Here is a 22,749-nt window from a genome sequence, read left to right as displayed (position 1 = left end):
ACGGCTACGGCGGTCAGTTTCATTGAAACTGGCCATCTGTGCAGGACTTTGTTTATAGTGTCCAAGTGTGTGCACAATACACAGGTACACTCTCTATTCCATCACTCTCATAGTTTGGTGGGACGGATAACCGACACGACCAGTGAGAGGTCAGGCGCAGGACCGACGGCTTTACGTGCTCTCCGAGCCACGGAGGTCTTCGACCTCAACTTCCTAACTCCGGGCAATCTCTAAGAAATTCTTAACAGAAAATCTCAGAAAAGACTTTTTGGCCCGACCCAGGATTCGAACCCGAGACCTCTCGCACCGCAGTCGCATATACTACCGACTATTACTATAGTGTCGAAGTGAAGTAAGCCTTGATTAAACGTCTTTAAATCATCATTGGAGGTGCTGCAATGTACGAAAGAAATGTTAGTTTAACCCGTTGGTTTAATCGTTTACCAACCGGTTAGTGCATAATAATAGAAATAGCCTGTTAAAGATTTGTTGATACTAACGAGCATAAACGTTTCAACGCTTGAAATATACCTGTACTTTGTGATTCAAGCAACTGCTTGGAAGTGTATAGTGTTATGTAATATATTTGTTTAATAGTTTTATGTTCGGTTCTATACTTATACTTTTTGGTGGATGATAATATAGTATTAGCGCCGCGAAAATTTGCCGCATTCCACTGATTATATTAGTTTGTATAAACTGAAATAATTTCGCTAAGTTGAGTTGATTGACATGATTTACAAAAAAACCTTTACCATCTATCTCATATTTAGTATTATAAAAAAATCTATCTTAGTACTGTTCGCAGTACTTTCCATTGCTGTGGTATAGGAAGGTACTACTCATACGTTCATTAGCAAGAAGGAAGCCATACTAATGAACTTAAAGACTCATTTTACATGACACACTAAGTAATCCTTCGACAGTAACATTCTTAGCAATAAGTTTTCCTTGTCCTTAGTCATTTTATGTTCAGTTTGCGTCATTCTGATGGCAACAGATGGATCTGACAATGTTTTTTCATATGCAAAGCAAAGATATGAATATTTCAATTTTGAACCTATGAAATATTTTAGGTTTGAAAGCAATTCTTAGTTTGGGATTTGTTTTTATTTATTTATTTCTTTATGGCACTCGCGGCTTTAAAATACATAATATCTGTCGCCAATTTTGTTCGGGGTAAATGAAAATATATATTTTATAATTAAATTAATGTTCAATAGGTATCTAATTCTGCAAAATCGTTTTCTAAATTATAATTGATAGGTATGATTATAAGTTTTTCTCAATATTCACATTAGTAAATACCAATTTAAATTGTCGTCTGCTCTACCTCACATAATATTCATTACTTGCTAAGTAAACATTGCGACAGACGATACACTTCACTTCAATAAGAGCAATAGATTCAAATTGTGTTGTCAAGCAAAAAATAACGTAACTTCATATTTTATTTTGACGACGAGACTAACTTATTCCAAGCAAAGTTACTATTATAGTTTTCAATACTTTTACTATTGAAAAGCACTCAAGTCAAGATATTCAATCAATAACTTTCTGCTGACAAAGTAAGAATTTGTGTGAAATCATATTTACTTTATTTGTTGATTTTTTTGTAACGAGCTCTCAGAAAAAGATTGACTTCTATAAAACTTTGAAGTGGAATACGTGTGCCTTTTATCTCTGAGCTAACTGCTTGTATAAAAGTTCAAAAGAATTTGAATATAAATATTATTTGCAATCGTTCAAAATATCAATAAAACTTGGCTAGCATTTGTAAAAGTGCGAGGTAAGCTCAAGCTCGGAGGGTTCTGTGAAATCTTAAAACTTTTATTTTTCTCACAAACTACCGACGCTCGGATATTCGTTTTATATTTGTGTAATGTTTATAAGCTTTCCTCTTGCTTTAAGATTGCACGGTATACATACTTTTATCAACATTTTACTTCGAATAAACTTTTTCGCTCATTAATGTCCTATTTCATTAATTAATAGTCGATAAAAATATCCAACTTACATTACATTGTTTCTCAACTGTTTTTTCTAGGAGTTTAACTTTATCCTTATCATTACAAAATCATCTTATTCAGGCAAGGAACCCTAAACCACTTTTTCAGAAAATTAATTAATCCACTTTTAATTAAAAATGGTTTATCAAAAGTTTCATTATCAAAAGCGTTTGATTTGCAGTTTATTGTAAATTATGCATTGAATTTACATTGAACTTGGTCATCAATTAGTCCAGTGGAGTGACAAATTAATTGCTTATAGATAATAGCTGTATTTAGAACACATTGACTAATGTTTGGGAGGATCGTGGACAGATTTACAATGATATATTCCTATCCTAAATCTTACGTGATGATAACTTACACCACTTATACAAAAGACAAGTCAATGTCTAAAAGATTTGGCGCCAGTGAAGAAACCATGTGACGTATTGAAGAAAGCTTAATTTGTAAGCTGACGAATGACCAAGATTAATTAAGGATTCTTCTACTTAATAGTGACCTGGCAATGGCGAGAGGTGGATCGTTGTAACATTTCGAAGTTTTTGCCCCTTGTTTTAATGTATTAAATTAATATTTGATACAAAATTTTCGATATAGTTTCGATCTATTTAGACTAACTTGGTTTATACAAATACCCAACTTTTTTTTGTCATAATAATTAGTTGGTGGCAAAAACAGTAGAAAATTCGAGAGTATCGATATAAATAACAAAGAGTTTGCTAGTCTGTCTCATCGTCTACCGTCTTTACTTTTCAAAACAAAAAATATGGTCCTGTACGCTTATCTGCTTTGGATTTTATGCTTATAATTAAACGATGCTCAAGGATGTTTTGTTATCTAAAAGGCTGTAATAAACTATAATAAAGTCTACGCATAAATACATATAATATAATATTAAGAATAAATAGCGTCATGACTGGTTTCCCTCACGCATGCATATCGCGTCCATCGTCACTCCGGAATACTCCGGATATTGCGTGTTACGACTCATCCCATATTAAATATTAAATGATCTATGGACCCGAGTGTCCCACGAGAACACGCCAGTAATACGATTTTATATTAACATTGATGATATTCCATATTCTCGATAAACAAGCGATGAATGAATGTCCGACATGGTTCGTTACTGACAAATTAATGTCGTTTAAATCTGTTTAATTTGTACGTAATGTCATTTGTCTATAGGGGTGCGCAAGTGCTACAGTAAGAACAAAATTTAATATTATATATTGGCGTCCGATTTGACTTATATTGTAATTATTTTGTCCGGTTTTCATAATTCAAATTCTTAAATTTTTAATGTTATTCTAAAAGCTTCTCAGAATTTTCTTTTTTATAAACGTTGTAACAATCTCTCCATTTACCGATTTCCCATGATCAATTTATTTTCAGATTTTTTTAATCGCCATGTCACTTTTTACAGCGCACCTAAAACTAATAATTCCTGGGACATATTAAAATACAGTAGAATAAATACAAGAGCTTATACAATTTCCTTCGTTCGAAGAACCGTTGTCAAGAATGTCTACATTGTCTGTAATAGAGGGGTGTATTATTTATGTACAAGGGAAGGTAAGGCTGTCATATTAGAGGGCCAATTTAGCCCCTAGTGATACATCACTAGGTTGATTGACACACCGGTTTTTCCCCACACTATCTGTAAGTTACAAGACGTGTATTGTATTAGTTGATTATATTATCAATCTTCTTTGGCAGTTGGTTATATTTGTTCCTTTTCGATGCTATTGCTAATATTGTAAGTATGAAATATGTTTTAGGAACATCTGCGTCTACGATTGGTAAGATAACTGTTTTTTAGCATTCCCCGATTCTACGTATCAATATTATCCAATAAAAGTCTTAAGATAGAAACTATGTTTAGTACCACGTAAAGTAGTTTCCAATATTCGTAATACAATTCAAACGTAACATACATACCTTCGATTGGCTTAGAAACGTATCTTTGGTACGAAAGTTTTGCATATAACATACATTTAAGCAGGTAATATTCCGTAAAAATGTATAAACCTAAGAAAAATCCCATAAAACGAACTCAATATATTATTTATATCTCTCCCCCGCAGCATATATGATATGTATTTTTTATGTTCATGATTTTAAAATGAAAATATATTGTGAAAGTATGACGGTTCAGAAACTTGTAATTTATTTGACACCCGATACTCTGCCAAAAGTATCTCGAAGGCCATAAAATTTTGCACGCTGTTTATCTCGAGGTACACCTACATGTGTCTGCTCTTTACAACACACGACTTCGATACGACTGATGTCTGCGAAACGGTTGATAGGTACATACAAAATGTTATTATTACGAGTTCGTAGAGGTATCACACACACTCTGTGGTAGAAAATTAACAAATTAGCCATGAAGATCGTCGGTCGAATCATCTCTTACGTTACATACATTTCCAATAAAAAATATGATTTCAAAATTTAGCACATTCATGTCGATATTTGTGGTGTTTTCCTTCGTTTTAACTAGATAATTCGCCAACAATGTATGGAATGCAGACTATGCAGTTCAACACGAACTTCCTTCGCGGAAAGACTAGTTGACATCGTGTCTTGCGATATAAAACGATCAGGCGCGGATGTAAGTTATTTTACCTTTGTGAATTTACAACGAAATTTAAACTTTACGATACGGTTATTCACAATGTTTAATCAATAAATAATAAAGGAGCTTGTTTTATTAAAATATACGCACATCGCACGTGCAACTTAGTTAACTGATTAACTCGAAGAGTACGCGTCTTAAATTAGATATAACTCATTTCATTATTCAATTTGTTATCGTAAGGGTTGCATCTAAAACAATGACTTAACATATAGACGTATTTTATAATAATAATATGTCTACATGTCATCTCAGATAGTAGTTTTATGAATACCTACCTACTAAATGAACCAGCATTTGACGAGTGGTTGTCTGAACTCTATTTTACTCTTTTGATTTTAGGGTATATAATATTATAATATCGACTTTATTATACACTAGTGTCATTGCTAAGAGCTTTTCATTGCGGTTCCTTTTAATTATTTCTTAAATGTTATTTGTAACAAAATTGTAAAGGACAATCTATTAGTCGTTTGTAGCAATTAGAGTTAACAAATTAACGCGGTGTCCGATCCTTATCTCTAGTATCTGCACGATAATCTTTGTTGACTTATAGTGGCAGAGACGGATAGTTAATATTAAACTATTGGTCTATTGCTATTTTGTGTGTCAAAACAGTATGAGGGTGCAGGATGTCTCAGTTTGTTCCACATTCCTGAACCTAATACCCGCGCTCGTAAAGTTCAAAACTTTACAACAAAGGGCTGCAGTTCCAACTTTTAAATCGGTGGAAGCAATAGACAAAATTTATTATACAATAAACGTGCCAGAACAAAACTACTCAGCTTAATAGAGCCATAACACGTCTCTGGTCACGAAGGGCACGCGTAACTCAGCGAATTGTTGTGAATCCTAAGATAACATCACAAAAACGGTCCGGACCCGGGAGACGTCCGCGACGCGCCTCTTCACAGTTTCATTTACACGAGTTATAAATCAGCTGCCCCTGACTTACGAGCCACTCACTCCCCCCTACACCCCCCCCCCCCCCCGCTACCCGGTCCTACTTCAGTCCTCGCACTGATACACGCACACTACGCTCGTTGTTTACTCCGCACCCGAAAGCTGCGAAGTTAATTATGCCGAAGCCTTCGGGAGTTAATTAAGTTACAGACTTATCTTGGCTGTTAGCCCATTGTTTCGACTCCACTTCCAATCTCATATTGGTTCGTTGGCGAGCTGCTGCCAAACTTGTTCGTTTCGTCACTAATTGATTTATATTCCTAATGAATAATACGAGAGATGTGAACAATAAAAATATAGCAACAGAAGGGTGTGAGGGGGCGAGGTGCCGAGTGTGCCGACACCGGCGCCGCGCGCTCTCCCGGGGCCACGGATTTAAACTTAATTGTGCCGGCGCCACTTTTATTTTTTGCTTGAAAGAGAAAACGGAGAATGTGTCGAACTGTCGTCTCGTCAGCTTGTCACATTAATTGAGCGCTTAAGGGGGATTACTCATCATATGTTTCGTCGCTTAGATCAGTTTCAGCGCCTAATAAAATATACAAGCAGTGATTCGCGCGCCGACGATACAAACTTTTCACTTGGATTGAATTTATGTGTTGCTGACTGTTCGTTCGTCAGCTTAATTGATATAATACTCTGGGATACACTGATATGCGGCGCTTGTGTGGTTACATATGACAGAGCGTTAAGCCGGCGGTGGGTCGCGTGCCACCTCCCTCGTGTATTCGTGTATCCGTTGAACATCCGGTCGATCTGAAACCGCTCTAATGTGGTCTCAAAGGAATAATAATTGCTCTGCTTAATTAACGTCACTGGCTGCCTGAACACCGGTGCCATCTTCTTTTAGATTAAAAGTAGCGCATATTCTACATGAATAACTTCACTTAGGTATTCTAAAAATAAAGAGTGCTAAAACTTTTTTTTGTCATAGTAAAAGTATTTTATTTTTTGATACACACAACAAGCAAACACAGATGTAGTTTAATATTCAAACAGACTTTTTTGTGCTTCCCTTAAACTTCTATACAATATAATTACTTTTAATTCCCACTTTGCTACTAATATACCCATATGACTGAATACATATTACATATAAGTAAAAATATAATTTGTGCTCCCGGTCTACAACTCTGAATGTAATTTTGGAGAAGGTTGTGGCGGTGGAATAGGTTCTCTATAATATTGATCATAGATGTTGTCCCAGAAGCGCATACTCTCCTCCGCCAATACTCCTCGGAGCTCCACCTTCTGTCCCAGAGACATGTGCGGCGACATGTCCGCGCCTACAGCCGGCCACGCGGGTAGTGACGAACCCTCAAGTACCGGTTTACTGGAACGCAGAATAAAACATTAATATTTTCATGACTGACACCACTATCTACCATTTTCACAGTAACACAGAGAACGACAGAGGTTAACTATATTGAATACAACATCTACCCAGTAACTTTCATAGCCGAGAATTTCTAAATTAGATGTACCGTAGATTTCTACGGTAAACTTCAGGACATTTAAGGGTTCATTTGATTATAAAAATACGTAAATAGTTGGCATAAAAAGCTAGCGATGAGTTCTACTTTTATCGCTTACTTACTACTTAATTATCGCTATGAATATAATTGAAGTCTTTCAAACACTGTAACATTGACCTTGAACATGCCCCTTTATTTCGGTTTTAAAGCAACCCAAGCATTCAAAAGTAACCCCGTTCTACCGTATAATAAACTCACCCTGTTTTGATAAAGTTGCGCCATATTTCACGAATTGATTTCTTCATGCTTTGATACTCTTCCGTTAAGGTGCTCTCAGGTATCGTACCGTTATTTCCATCGAATACGGCAAATGTCTGTGCACAATGCATAGCGCCGCGTACATCAGTATAAGGCACCACAGGAGTATCGTCATCCACAAAAGAGTATTCATACAAATACACTTCATTGTGTCCAGCTTCAATATGTAACTTCACCGCCTTTAAAGTAGAGTATACAAACATTACATCTGAGAAGTAATCTACATATCGCAGAACATTATCATTATCTATCGGCTTGTCTCCAAAGTAGAATCTCCTAATTTTTTTTGCAACTTTTTCCTTTTCAGCTTCTGTTTTAAACTGCAGGTCAGCTGGGATGAAATCTGAAAACTTCTCATCCATTCTACTCTTCCATAATTCAAAGAAGTTTATTCGCATCAAACCCTCCATGTTAGCAAACCCATACAACAGAGGCACTTTCTTATAATCACCTCTCTTCAGTATACTTAAAGGAGATTCAGTGAGAAACTCTTCTCCTCCCGTGTCACGCTCTACGCACGGAGCAAACACAAATGTAGAATCAGTTCTGTCCATAAACGCATCTGCAGTCAACACGTCGTACGGTAAAGTTTTGTAGAACTGTTCTAGAGCATAAATATCATCGACATTTGTAAAGTTTAACTTTCTGGCGTGATCCTTTGCAGTCTGTAGAGGATCTGACTGTACTGCAAATACTCCTATATTAGCACCGCTCTCTGGTATCACCCTATGGAAGAGTCCTTCAGCTGATTTAGATAGCATGAGTAGATCTACTGACGTGGATCCAGCGCTGAACCCTGCTATGGTGACGTCATCAGGATTACCTCCGAAGGCAGCGATGTTCTGTTGCACCCAGCGAAGTAACGCTACTTGATCTTTCATACCAGCATTTCCCGGAGCGTCCTCGGTGCCAAGACAAAGGAAACCGTGAATACCAAGACGGTAATTGAACGTTACGATTATAATGTCCTTATTCTTCATAAGGTTAGTCGATTTCAGCCATTCACCAACGCCCATTTGAAAGGCGCCTCCGTGAACATATACTACAACTGGGAGGTTCTCCTTCTCGGTGTCAGGTACGTGTACGTTTGTAATGAGGCAATCTTCTTGTGCCTTTGTGTTACCAGGCATAAGTTCACCGAATTCAGATTGTGGGCATATAATTAGGTCATCGCCGTTGTAGTACGGCTTTTGCCACGTCGGTGGTGGGAGGGGTGCCTGCAAGAAAATAACATCTTAAAGTCTCGGATAGGTATAAGGTGAACGATATGAGTAAATTTACTTCATCACTCAGTCATTAGTTAAACCAATATAGTCTGATGCTGTAATGTCGGTGTCGACCTTTGGCGTATTAAATAATCGGTATTTCGTAAATGAGTAAACAACTAATACTTGACTTTTGACAGATAACTTAATGAATATCTTTCAACCTACTAGCAGAAAGCTGACAAATACGCAAGGGACGAGGGAAAATGAGTAGGATAAATAAATACGAACGACAATAAAAAATCGATGAATGCGTAGAATTTAGTGCGAGAAAGAAGATTTATGTAACAATCCATACTAATATTATAAATGCGAAAGTAACTCTGTCTGTCTGTCTGTCTGTCTGTCTGTCTGTCTGTCTGTCTGTCTGCTACTCAATCACGCCTAAACTACTGAACCAATTCGCATGAAATTTGGTATGGAGATATTTTGATACCCGAGAAAGGACATAGGCTACTTTTTATCCCGGGAAAATGACGCATTTCCCGGGAAAATTCAGGTGGCGAACGTAGTCGCGAATAATCAACATTATAATGACATTGAATTAACAAAATTCCGTTGTCATGGCAACTGTTTTAATGGCGGATATGCCTTAGCGCGATTTCGTTTTAATAAGAGATATAAAATAAATAATTTTGAGAATATTTTTCGTGAAAAAAAAGCATATTTTATATCATCACGCTACGACCAATAGGAGCAGAGTAAAAGTAAAAAGTGTTATAAAAACGTGGAAAATTCTGACCCATTCTCTCTTATGTGACGCAAGCGAAGTTGCGCGGGTCGGCTAGTCAAAAATAAATGTTATTGACGATGAAGCCGGTGATAGAACAAATACCTATCTATATGAATTTTAGTTTATGGGTAAATAACGAAATAACGCCTAGCACTGACTTAATTACGACTGAAATCGCACTTATTTAGGAAACAAATATTTTTAGTTTTAAAATTTTGAAGCATCTAAAGTTTCCGTTTGGAAAGTTGATGCCGAAAGAAGAATGCTTCATCGTAAATACGTGTCAGGTTTCGTTTAAAATGTTTTATATTATTTTCAAGTACAAGTTCTTACTTTAAAAACCAATTATAAAAATTTACAACTTCTGCGGGGTGGTCGGCGTAGTAATATAACAGGCGTGATAATTTGACACTATTGTCCTTACGGCTGAGGAAAACATCGTAATGAAACCTTAAATGCTTAAAAAGTTGTTTAATACATTTATGAGAGCATGCGAAAAATCCCCAACAGCGTGATGGACTCAAGGCAGAAGTGGAATAGGTAAAAAAAATTATCTATGCATGTAGGTATACAAATTTAAATAAGTATAGAAACAAAATATTAGTTTTAGATAACATTTGTATGTTATCAATCATATTATGACTTGAAAGTAATCAAGTCTAGTCATCATCGTCATCTATATATATACATATACATATATATCTCCATATATATAATTCTTCTGTAAATGTGTATGTCACTGAACTTCTCTTAAACGACTGGACCGTATTGAAGAATTTTTTTGTGTGTGTTCAAGGGGATCTGAGAATGGTTTAGGTTCACAATTTGGTCCGCTGGACAATGTTTTTTTAATTAATTTTTAATTTATTAGACAGGACAACGTCTGTCGGGTCCGCTAGTATATATATATAAATGAAACCCATTTTCCTTGGTCACGGCATCACGCGTGAATGGCTGGACCGATTTTACTAATTCTTTTTGTGTTGTATTTGTTATTATTAGGAGAAAGTTCTTACGAAAAAAATATTTAGAAAATCTCTCGGAAATATTGAAAAATTTTAATTTTGCATATTTTAGGCGGTAGGTACGAAGTTCGCCGGGTCAGCTAGTTACCGATATAATCTCTAAGTTCACACGAACTTACTTGTTTCATACTGGATTCACTTCAGTCCAGCTTTTATCACAAATTACGCAAATATACTGCACTAGAAATCTTATGAAAATAACAAATGCGAAATATTGAATGTTTGAATGGTTGTCTGTTAAACTTGATAATATTTGGCACACAGATAGTTTATAACACGAAGAATAGTTTTTAGTTTTTATTGTAATTATTATAAGAAACAATATTTTTTCTCAAGAATCTAGTAGAAACAACATTAAATAGAGATTAATTGCATCGTAAATCATACCGTTCTTTAGTAGTTACTACTCAACATTTTAATGAAAATTAAAAGAACTAAAATATTATATTAGGGAAAACAAACCGTATTTATGAATCGATAAATTTGGAAGACAAATAAAAATTATTTTCAATGCATCACATCGTGATTACCTATATGTTTTAGGAAATAGATGTCAATCGTTCTGATTTCTGTAGCCACGTCCTAACTTACTACATAAATAAACCATACCAATTCCTCGTCCAATAACACGCTTTTTATTGGACGAAGGTTTAGGCAGAGATGTATGAAAATACGCCCGCGTTTCGACATCCACTATGTTAGTCCACCCTAATAGGGAGCCATTCCCGGTTTACCATTGATCACAATCTGATATAAATTACAAAAAGACCCTTAGCACTTTGTCCGACCTGGGAATCGAACCCGGAACATCGTGTTTAGCAGTCGGACACACAATCGACCCCGCCACTCTTAAATAAGATTTCCTTTGATAAAATTTGTTTTCATTAGGGGGAAGAGATCACAGTAGATATTGGTAATATTAGTATGGTTTTCTCTCAATTTACCTTAAATTTATCCCCATTTGTTGGCGCCGTGGCGTAAGGTATATTGTAGAAGGAGTGGAAGGTCCCGCTGGGATGCCTGCGCCCACGCACAGGTCCTTGCGCGATGTTAACTTGCCACCACTCTCCTCTGGCAGTCTCGCTCGCCGCCACCGCGACACCCAGCAACACTACGTACGTCCAGCCCCACATGCTAGCTGTTAGACACTGAAAGATCTACTTAGGTACAACAGTATATATACATTTAATCGCGCCAGTGACACATTTACTTAAATTTCTGTCATGTCAGCCCTTCGCCGTACGTATTAAAGTACCTACAGGGGGAAAAAACAAATAGATCGACCTGGCTATCGCATGATTTGATTATTAGTATGTATCACACTACACAGCACGACGGCCCAGCAATCGAATTATGATGATTGAGGTGAGTATCTTAATGAAGTTAATGCTCCTGAAATTTAACGGCGAATTTGTGTTTTCATGCGATGACCAAGTCGATCTATTTGTTTTTAACGTAAAAATATTCTTAATAAAAATGGCATGATAATAACTTATGTAACAACTTAAGGCAGAAGGTGTTTTAAGTAGAGAAAATAGATTAACCGACTTGGTTTTACATGGATCTCACTACTTTTTACGGCAGAGAGAATGAGCGGCGAGTCTTGGTTTTTTTACAGAATGTTTTTGGTGGTATCTCACTTCTTTTTGTAGAGCGAGCATAAGTCCGATTTGGATGGAAAGACGTTTTTTTTCATAATTCAACATATTTTCCCATGGTAATGTTGTTCAGTTTCATGGGCTAAACACTCTTACTCACCCTATGTGCAGTCCCGTTATGCCTCATATAGTATTATTTTCTATTATACTACAGTAATAATAATTCATTAACTGCAAACGTAACCTTGTAATCCTGTAAACATTATTATAAGATTACAAAGTTATTAATGCAGTTGGTGTATTTAGAAAACTTTTCTCTTGATTAGGGCACTACTTTCTATTTGTATTCTAAATTTGAAGCTTCTATGTCTGCTAGAAGTACCTTAGACTTTTGATGATCGGTGAGTCGGTGAGTCAGTGGGTGACAAAATTCAGAAACTTTAACATGTTATCTTTCTGATTAACACGTTCGCGTGAGCAACGTCAGGTTGTCAAAATTATTAAATCATAAGACGTTGCAACTTTGTGCGCGTACAACGCTGAAAAGATGCTTCCTTTTTTGGTCATGCGACGGTTGTGGTTTCAAAAATTGCACGTGTTGTGGCGCTAAGTAGATGCGCCATAGGAATCTGCCCTTAAAATAGACGTCCAAAGACGTTCCACCCCAATAAATATGACAATCGGTAGGTCGTCATATGACGTTGCGCCATTTCACAACCACACCAACACGACGTCGTAAGACGTTGCTCACGCAAACGTGTTACACTACTGGTTCATATTGACTGAAATTTCAAATATACCGTGTTTATACAATGACTAATTATTTGCTGAAAATTTACGCTTCTTGTTTTATCCACAATGAAATTATAGGGGGGTCAAAAATAGCCTGAATCGCTTCGAGAAAAGGATGGTACGGCCGTGCCGCTTTTTTTTTGCCCGACCTGCATTTCAGATTTCAGCGTAGATACTATACTAGGTATATATGTATTTCTAAGAACAAGTAGAAATGCAATAAAATTTCCGGGATTAACCGGGGATCGAAATGACAAATGTAAAAAATCTATTCTCCCTATTATACTATGCCAATCGCGTCTTTTCTAGTTAAAAAAATAGTAGATTTTTTTTAAGAAACACTATTTTTAAAACTCAAGAAGGCACTAATTTAATTTTATAATACGCGTCTGCATTTCGAAAAGGATAGCCTGAAACTACAATATTAAAAATAATTGCATACTTTATATCAATGTGTTATTTTAAGGACTACACAAAATGATATTAACAAATTAGGAAAAATAAAAATATGCGAGCTTAAATTTACATACTTTTAAGTTTACTGAAGGTTTTTTTTTTATTACATAATTATGTGCAAGAGTACAATAAATTAAATAATATAAACCAAATAAAAAGCTTAAATGATTTTAAATTTGTCTGGGTGGCGGCTGAGTTGGCGGAAATAGGTTCTCTGTAGTACTGCTGGTAGATGTTGTCCCAGAAGCGCACACTCTCCTCCGCCAATACTCCTCGGAGCTCCACCTTCTGTCCCAGAGACATGTGCGGCGACATGTCCGCGCCTACAGCCGGCCACGCGGGCAGTGACGAACCCTCTGGTACAGGCTTACTGGAAACACAATCAAAGTTGAATAAGTTTTAAAACCATTTTTATGCACTTTTCGGTAAAATACAGTAAAATAAACATGGCAGAAAACGAAATCATCACTCTCTTCTAATCCAATTATAGCATTATTATGTTAGAGATGTTAATTTAGAGTGGGTATTAACTCACCCTGTTTTAATAAAGTTTCGCCACATCTCACGAATTGTTTTTTTCATAGTTTGAAACTCCTCTGATAAGTATTCTTCGGGCATGTTAAACCCATTCATGCCATCAAAGATAGCCAATGTCTGCGCGCAGTGCATAGCGCCGCGTACATCCGTATAAGGCACCACAGGAGTATCATCATCCACAAAAGAGTATTCATACAAATACACTTCATTGTGTCCAGCTTCAATATGTAACTTCACCGCCTTTAAAGTAGAGTATACAAAAATCGCATCTGAAAAGTAATCCACATATCGTAGAATATTATCATTGTCTACCGGATTGCCTCCAAAGTAGAAATCCTTAATTTCTTTCGCAACTTTATCTTTTTCAGCTTCTGTTTTGAACTGCAGGTCACTTGGCAGAAAATCTGAAAACTCTTCATTCATTCTGTTCTTCCATGAATCGAAATACTCTATTCGCATCAAACCCTCCATGTTAGCGAACCCATACAACAGAGGTACTTTCTTATAATCACCTCTCTTCAGTATACTTAGAGGAGATTCAGTGAGAAACTCTTCTCCTCCCGTGTCACGCTCTACGCACGGAGCAAACACAAATGTAGAATCAGTTCTGTCCATAAACGCATCTGCAGTCAACACGTCGTACGGTAAAGTTTTGTAGAACTGTTCTAGAGCATAAATATCATCGACATTTGTAAAGTTTAACTTTCTGGCGTGATCCTTTGCAGTTTGTAGAGGATCTGACTGGACTGCAAATACTCCTATATTAGCACCGCTCTCTGGTATCACCTTATGGAAGAGTCCCTCAGCTGATTTAGACAACATGAGTAGATCTACTGACGTGGATCCGGCGCTGTACCCTGCTATGGTGACGTCATCAGGATTACCTCCGAAGGTAGCGATGTTCTGTTGCACCCAGCGAAGTAACGCTACTTGATCTTTCATACCAGCATTTCCCGGAACGTCCTCAGTGCCAAGACAAAGGAAACCGTGAATACCAAGACGGTAATTGAATGTTACGATTATAATGTCCTTATTCTTAATAAGGTTACTAGATTTCAGCCAGTCACCGCAGCCCACTTGAAAGCCACCTCCGTGAACATATACTACAACTGGCAGGCTTTCCTCCTCGGTGTCTGGCACGTGTACGTTTGTGACTAAACAATCTTCTTGTGGCTTAAAATTATTGGGCAATGTAGCTGTGTCATCGTATTGCGGGCATGCGATACCTTTGTCAATAGCGTCATATGGCTCTGTCCATGTTGGCGGTGGAAGTGGAGCCTGTGAGAGGGGTATAGTTCAAATTTATTATTTGAGATCTGTGTATTTAGTAAAGTTATCGGTAAAATCATGCATATGCTGACCTACAAATATTCTCTCCAAAATAACACTAAGAATCAATCATAATAGGCACTAGTAATAACTAGCTAGTTACCTTAAATTTATCACCATTTGATGGAGCCGTGGCGTAAGGTATATTGTAGAAGGAGTGGAAGTGCCCGCTGGGATCCCTGCGTCCACGTACAGGTCCTTGCGCGATGTTCACTTGAAACCAGTCTCCTCTGGCAGCCTCGCTCATCGTCACCGCGACACATAGACCCACTACGTACGCCCAACCCCACATGATTGTTATTTGTGACTGATGAAGGACTAACTGGTGTAGGTAGATTACTTGTATCGCTCATCTATATACGTATGATAGATATGAATCTAACGGAGAATGTCCAAAAAACCCGCGTACAAAAAGTGATTTAGACGACATGTAAACATGAGCAGATACTGCAAAAGAACCATCATCGAAATCAGTGGCTAAAACCATAATTGCTTTGAATTTTCGAAACGGTAATGTAAATGGGATCGGATATTGACAAAAATCTAGATTAGAGTTATATATCGGGTGTCGTAAGAACTCATTTGAGGCACATGTTAAATGTCAAACTCTCGGTACTGTTAAAACACAACTTTTTAATGTTTTTCCTTGATGACTAATTTACCTCTATTACTATGGTATCACACTGTAATCTATAAGTACTTTCAGGTGCTAATGTTGTAAAGAGATAAGCTCCCTTTGTAATTGCTTTGAAAAGGAAATTAATTTTAAAATATTGTCATTGATAGACATATAGGTACCATCGTAATCCCTAAAATCACTGCCGGCTAAGATAATATCACCACACATTATAATCAAATGCGGACGGAGCGGAGAGGCCACAATTAGTCGTAAAAAGATAAGTAATAGGTATTTGTTTTTATTACAACAAGTATTATTCGTTTCTAGTCTATCTGTATTTTTCTGAAGACCACAGGATGCAGCTAAGTATGTTTAAAGCCTTTATTATTTTGAGATTATTTAGGTGATGCTCGCCAGTTCTCTCGCTGAGCATTAACACACTTACGCATGTCCAGATCCCAGTGAAACCATGCATGTATTTTATCTGTTTCCATATTTAGATATGAATGTTGTTATTTGTGTTTTATTCCACTAAAAAAAATACTATTCTATAATTATATGGAAAATCTGCATTTATTTCTCCAAATTTTACAATTCTGTACGTCCGGGGGGCGGTTGAGGTGGCGGAATAGGTTCTCTGTAGTACTGCTGGTAAATGTTATCCCAGAAGCGAGTGCGTTCCTCTAGTAATACTCCTCGGAGCTCCACCTTCTGTCCCAGAGACATGTGCGGCGACATGTCCGCGCCTACAGCCGGCCACGCGGGCAGTGACGAACCCTCTGGTACTGGCTTACTGGAAACATAAATAATCTGTCTGTTTATGCCTGTATATATCAGTCTGTTTATGTTAAATGACTTTTAAATGAAAATGTGAGATCAAATTAGATTTTTACTTTCATTACATGAGATATTAAATACTATTGTATATCTCAATAACTCACCCCGTTTTAATAAAGTTACGCCATATCCCACGTATTATTTTCTTCATAGTTCTTAATTCTTGTGATAAATTATCTTCAGACGTGTTCTGCATATTTCCATCGAATACAGCCATCGTCTGCGCGCAGTGGTTGGCCCCTCTTACATTTGTATGAGGCACCACAGGAGTATCGTCATCCACAAAAGAGTATTCATACAAATACACTTCATTGTGTCCAGCTTCAATATGTAACTTCGTCGCCTTTAAAGTAGAGTAAACAAAAATTACATCTGAGAAGTAATCCACATATCGTAGAATATTATCATTGTCTACCGGATTGCCTCCAAAGTAGAAATCCTTAATTTCTTTCGCAACTTTATCTTTTTCAGCTTCTGTTTTGAACTGCAGGTCACTTGGCAGAAAATCTGAAAACTCTTCATTCATTCTGTTCTTCCATGAATCGAAATAGTCTATTCGCATCAAACCCTCCATGTTAGCGAACCCATACAGCAGAGGTACTTTCCTATAATCACCTCTCTTCAGTATACTTAAAGGAGATTCAGTGAGAAACTCTTCTCCTCCCGTGTCACGCTCTACGCACGGAGCAAACACAAATGTAGAATCAGTTCTGTCAATAAACGCATCTGCAGTCAACACGTCGTACGGTAAAGTTTTGTAGAACTGTTCTAGAGCATAAATATCATCGACATTTGTAAAGTTTAACTTTCTGGCGTGATCCTTTGCAGTCTGTAGAGGATCTGACTGTACTGCAAATACTCCTATATTAGCACCGCTCTCTGGTATCACCTTATGGAACAGTCCTTCAGCTGATTTAGACAACATGAGTAGATCTACTGACGTGGATCCAGCGCTGTACCCTGCTATGGTGACGTCATCAGGATTACCTCCGAAGGCAGCGATGTTCTGTTGCACCCAGCGAAGTAACGCTACTTGATCTTTCATACCAGCATTTCCCGGAACGTCCTCAGTGCCAAGACAAAGGAAACCGTGAATACCAAGACGGTAATTGAACGTTACGATTATAATGTCCTTATTCTTCATAAGGTTACTAGATTTCAGCCAGTTACCAACGCCCAATTGAAAGCCACCTCCGTGAACATATACTACAACTGGGAGGTTCTCCGTCTCGGTGTCAGGTACGTGAATGTTTGTTATGAGGCAATCTTCTTGTGCCTTAAAGTTTTTCGGCATCATACCTGGGTAATTGAATTGCGGGCATGCGATACCTTCGTCAATAGCATCATATGGCTCTGTCCATGTTGGCGGTGGAAGTGGTGCCTGTAAGAGAATAATAAGTAACAATTAATGTTAAAACGGTGTTTAAGAGTTTAAACGTATTGTAACAGTACTAACTTATTACCAGTTTGCTTTTAATATTACTAGGTAACATGCCCGCGTGCAGTTCTGTATCTGGCTTCCAAGGGTAAAAAAAAATTAGACCGTAGATTTAGAAAGGCTGTTTAACTTTATGATTGTACCTGACTATAGGTACGTCTGGGAAAACTAACAAAACTTGAGATGCATAATCTACTTAGAAAAAAAACTGTCAAACAAAATTAAATGTCTACGGTTGTTTTAACTGTCCAATTTAATGTCCAAAAAGACGCAATAGTTCTCAACAAGTTTTCATGATCCTTGATTGCCATTATTATCTTTCTACCTCTCAAGTCACGCAAGCATACCTAGTTAAAAGTTATGACTTCATCATGACTGTGTTTAAGGCATTGATAGATAAGTGGTAATTATTGCTTTATCATTATGACAATATCTATTTACTGTGTAGGTATCATTAGTAATCTGTACACTCAGATTCGCACCTAACCTAGATTACAGAATGATACCACAACCAAAATACTACATTTGTATGTTGTAAAGAGATAAGCTCCGGCTGTAATATTACAAAACCGAACTGATTATAAAGAATGTGTCACCTATACAAATATAATATATAAAAATGTCCCGAACGAAAAAGATGAAGTTGCATGAGGACGAATTTAAGAACACAGTGTCCAAATTATTTTCTGTAATTTATAAGTGTACGTTCTTCGTTCTTTGAGGTGTAATTTCTATGTCACATTATGTAATTTCTAGTGTATATTTTCCTGTAGAATACAATAGGTAGGTACTGTAGAAGCGACGGGTCATCATAACATCTTAAAATTATCGCACCGGTACAAAGTTCGGTATTGCGTGGGTTGAAGTCATTAATAGGTATATTTTTCATCATTCGACTTCATAAAATTATGATGATGATTTAATTTTATGTGTAGTACCTACCTACTAATGAGTTTCCGCAGAAATTGATTTAAGAAAACACTTTGTGTCCTGCCTCGAGTTATGTTCTTATGATATAAGTATCTTTCCCCTTCAATTCACCTTGAATTTGTCTCCATTTTTGGGAGCCGTTGCGTAAGGAATACTGTAGAAGGAGTGGAAGTCCTCGCTGGGATCCCTGCGCCCACGCACAGGTCCCTGCGCGATCTTCACTTGCCGCCATTCCCCTCTGTCGGCCTCACTCACGGTCACCGCGACACACAGTATAACTACATACGTCCAGCCACGCATGCTGGTAATTTAATACTGCTGAATAAACGACATACATAAAGTACTTTGTTTGGCTCATGACTCATTTAGTTCACTCTCCGTCAAGAAGTTTACATGAAGAGGCAATTTTTGTTCAGATTAAATGCTAAAAAATATTAACATTTTAACAAAGAAAGAAATAAAACGTCTTTTAATTTAAAATACTTTATTTAATTTTGTTTTTTTAGCCGCTTAGTAACTAAATATGGTATAAAATATAAAGACTACATAATGTCTAATCCTATAGTTCGGTACGTCTAGGCGGTGGTGTTGGTGGCGGAATAGGTTCTCTATAATATTGCTGATAGATGTTGTCCCAGAAGCGCGTCCTTTCCTCCAGTAATACTCCTCGGAGCTCCACCTTCTGTCCCAGAGACATGTGCGGCGACATGTCCGCGCCTACAGCCGGCCACACGGGTAGTGACGAACCCTCTGGTACTGGCTTACTGTAAAGTTCAGATTTTAAAATGAATTATTATTTAACTTACGCTACGCGGTGTTGAGACACTATACTTTCTTTAAATCACTTCGACGACCTACGAGTAATGTTTTTTGTTTAATACCTATAAGTGAGATGTTTGTTGTCTCTTATTTTTTTCAATGTTATGAGTTGAAGAATATCAATGCGTACAGTCAGCTCCATAAGTCGCTTTTCACCTTCATATTTTTAAAACCTCTTTATTACCAAGTGTTAATTAACATATGAACAAAATCAAGTAGAATTATTGGAATTAATCATTTCAATCGCCGTCAGATGTTTTCTCGGTGGAATAATATGCAATGCTATAAATATATGGTTTCGAAAGATCGAATATGTTCAGCGACTTTTGGAGCTGACCGTACATAAAAAATAGTAATTCTTCTGAAAATGCAACTCACCCTGTTTTAACAAAGTTACGCCACATCTCACGAATTGTTTTTTTCATGACTTTATACTCTTTGGATATGTCATCTTCTGACACTACCGTCAAGTTCTTGCCATCGAAGACAGCTAACGTTTGGGCGCAGTGGTCCGCTCCACGTAAATTTTCAGTATGAGGAATTACAGGAGTATCGTCATCAACGAAAGAATACTCGTACAGATATACTTGATCATGGCCAGCTTTAAGATGTAACTTCGCCGCCCTCATCATAGGATAACGTATAATAACATCTGAAAAGAAATCTACATATCGCAAAATACTATCACTATCTACCGGCTTGTCTCCGAAGTAAAATTCCTTAACTTGTTTTGCAACCTTTTCTTTTTCATCTTCCGTTTCGAAGTACAAGTCTCCTGGGATGAAGTCGGAAAACTTCTCATTAAACCTGACTTTCCATGTTTCGAAAAAATTTAAGCGCAACAAACCTTCCATGTTGGCAAACCCATACAACAAAGGTACTTTCTCATAGTCACCTCTCTTCAGTATATTTATAGGAGGTTCAGTGAGGAACTCTTCACCTTCCGTGTCACGCTCAACGCACGGTACAAACACCGATGATGAATCAGCAATGTCCATGAACGAGTCGGCTGTCAGCAAGTCATCTGATAATGTCTTGTAGAACTCTTCTAAAGCATAAACGTCTTCTACGTTTGTGAAGTTTAACTTTTTGGCATGCTCCTTAGCTTTCTGGAGAGGATCAGACAATACCGCAAATGCTGCTATACTAGCACCGCTTTCCGGTACCACTTTATGGAATAGTCCTTTAGCTGATTTAGATAGCATGAGTAGATCTACTGACGCAGAACCAGCGCTAGAGCCGATTATGGTGACGTCATTAGGATTACCTCCGAAGGCAGCGATGTTCTGTTGCACCCAGCGAAGTAACGCTACTTGATCTTTCATACCAGCATTTCCCGGAGCGTCCTCAGTGCCAAGACAGAGAAAACCTCGGATTCCAAGGCGATAATTGAACGTGACAACAACAATATCTCTATCCTTAAGGAGATTCTTTGATTTTAGCCATTCCCCGTAGCCCAATTGAAAACCACCGCCGTGGACGTAGACGAACACTGGCAAGTTCTTTACTTGTGTGTCGGGCACGTGAACGTTAACGACTAGACAATCTTGTTGTGTTTTTAAGTTGTCAGGCATTAGGGGTCTGAGATCAAATTGAGGGCATATAATTCCTTTGTCGATGGCGTCGTACGGCTCCGTCCATGTTGGTGGTGGAAGTGGTGGCTGTAACAGACAAATGTTATGTCTTTTAATATTAAGATGTATTTTTTCAATTTATTTGGAAATCTATTTTCGACGCCAATTTTTCTGAATCGATTTTATCTATTCTTAAATCGATCTGCGGGCTTAAAAAATCATTTGTTGACATAATGGTCTCCTAGAACCTGTATTCAATAAACACAAACCCTCTGATCAAGTAGAGAAAAAGTTCAAAAATTGTTTCATGAAACACTAACTGACCTTGGTAGAATTAGTTACCAAAACCGGTGGAGGCACGGTCAAGGCCCTTGTTTTTTACTGTATCAAAACAAAAAGAGTCCAAATGTCCGATGATGAACACAAGAAGAGGATGTGTTTCAGTTTTTGCCACTTTTGACTTGATGCTGGCTATAATATCAGTTTTTTAACTATGGTATACTGTAAGTTAAAAAACTATTTATTTATTTATTTCAACAGCCAGAAGAAATAAACCCTGTAATATTATTTAGTAAGTAATTATACATTCAAGTGCGTTAAGGCTTTTTAAAAGTCTAAACATAAGGTTTGGTTATAACATATACTTCAGTTGTTTACAAAGCACCCAAGATTACGTAACACATACTATATTGTTGTGAATGATTATCCTCAACACGAGTAAATCAACAAAATTATTGATTTTCCTTGTATAACCACAGAAATGTGTCTTATAGAACCAATTTTATTTATAAGTAGTGTTTAGGTTTTTGACAAACAAATAATGATTTTCGACGCTTGTAGCTGATGATGAGCTGGCATTATTTCATCAATAATAATGACTGATCAATTTTGTTTTATCATCTATAAATACATGCTTTTGAAATAACAACATAATCTTGGTAATTAGTATCTAACACATCAAGGTTTAGATGTTATATGATACATAACATACATATCAGTAATAACTTTGAGATTACCTTGAATTTGTCTCTATTTGTCGGACCTGTTGCATAAGGTATGTTGTAAAAGGAGTGGAAGTATCCACTGGAGTCCCTTTGCCCGCGCACGGGGCCTTGTGCTATCTGAACTTGCCACCATTCGTCTCTTGCGGCCTCGCTCGCCGCCACCGCACACAATATCACAACACACGTCCAACTCCACATGTTTCTTCTTCAATACTAATTTACCGGCTCATGAAAACAAAATAACACTGTCTCTTTTCTGATATGGCGCTGGGTTGCCGGCGGACGGTGCAAACGCGGTACCCCATAAAAATACTAAGTACTATCGTGTGTTATAAGTAATGATTACTAATTTAGCCGACTTGATATTATTATAGTTGACTACTG

The 22,749-nt window shown here is 37.2% G+C and overlaps 3 protein-coding genes and 1 pseudogene across 3 annotated transcripts; all 4 read right to left on the bottom strand.

The window, feature by feature from the left end:
* Positions 1-6,542: 6,542 nt before the first annotated feature.
* LOC142982095 (juvenile hormone esterase-like) lies at positions 6,543-11,595 on the bottom strand. Its single transcript, XM_076128431.1, has 3 exons — positions 11,377-11,595; positions 7,350-8,626; positions 6,543-6,949 (listed from the first exon to the last, which is right to left on the bottom strand). Exons 1-3 carry the CDS (start codon positions 11,563-11,565, stop codon positions 6,742-6,744), a joined length of 1,674 nt encoding a protein of 557 aa, XP_075984546.1. The 5' UTR covers positions 11,566-11,595; the 3' UTR covers positions 6,543-6,741.
* Positions 11,596-13,407: 1,812 nt separating this feature from the next.
* On the bottom strand, positions 13,408-15,455 carry LOC142982085 (para-nitrobenzyl esterase-like; annotated as a pseudogene).
* Positions 15,456-16,317: 862 nt separating this feature from the next.
* Positions 16,318-19,294, bottom strand: LOC142982078 (juvenile hormone esterase-like). The gene is made up of 3 exons (XM_076128408.1): positions 19,080-19,294; positions 16,705-17,981; positions 16,318-16,556 (listed from the first exon to the last, which is right to left on the bottom strand). The coding sequence occupies exons 1-3, from the start codon at positions 19,266-19,268 to the stop codon at positions 16,352-16,354; spliced, it is 1,671 nt and encodes a 556-aa protein (XP_075984523.1). The 5' UTR covers positions 19,269-19,294; the 3' UTR covers positions 16,318-16,351.
* A 141-nt stretch (positions 19,295-19,435) lies between these two features.
* Positions 19,436-22,701, bottom strand: LOC142982068 (para-nitrobenzyl esterase-like). The gene is made up of 3 exons (XM_076128383.1): positions 22,378-22,701; positions 20,166-21,448; positions 19,436-19,732 (listed from the first exon to the last, which is right to left on the bottom strand). Exons 1-3 carry the CDS (start codon positions 22,561-22,563, stop codon positions 19,528-19,530), a joined length of 1,674 nt encoding a protein of 557 aa, XP_075984498.1. The 5' UTR covers positions 22,564-22,701; the 3' UTR covers positions 19,436-19,527.
* Between the last annotated feature and the right edge of the window lie 48 nt (positions 22,702-22,749).

Source organism: Anticarsia gemmatalis, chromosome 2, assembly GCF_050436995.1.
Source record: "Anticarsia gemmatalis isolate Benzon Research Colony breed Stoneville strain chromosome 2, ilAntGemm2 primary, whole genome shotgun sequence".
Taxonomy (NCBI): Eukaryota; Metazoa; Arthropoda; class Insecta; order Lepidoptera; family Erebidae; genus Anticarsia; species Anticarsia gemmatalis.
The sequence above is the reverse complement of the archived record's forward strand: the minus strand, read 5'-3'. Positions and strand labels throughout refer to the sequence as shown.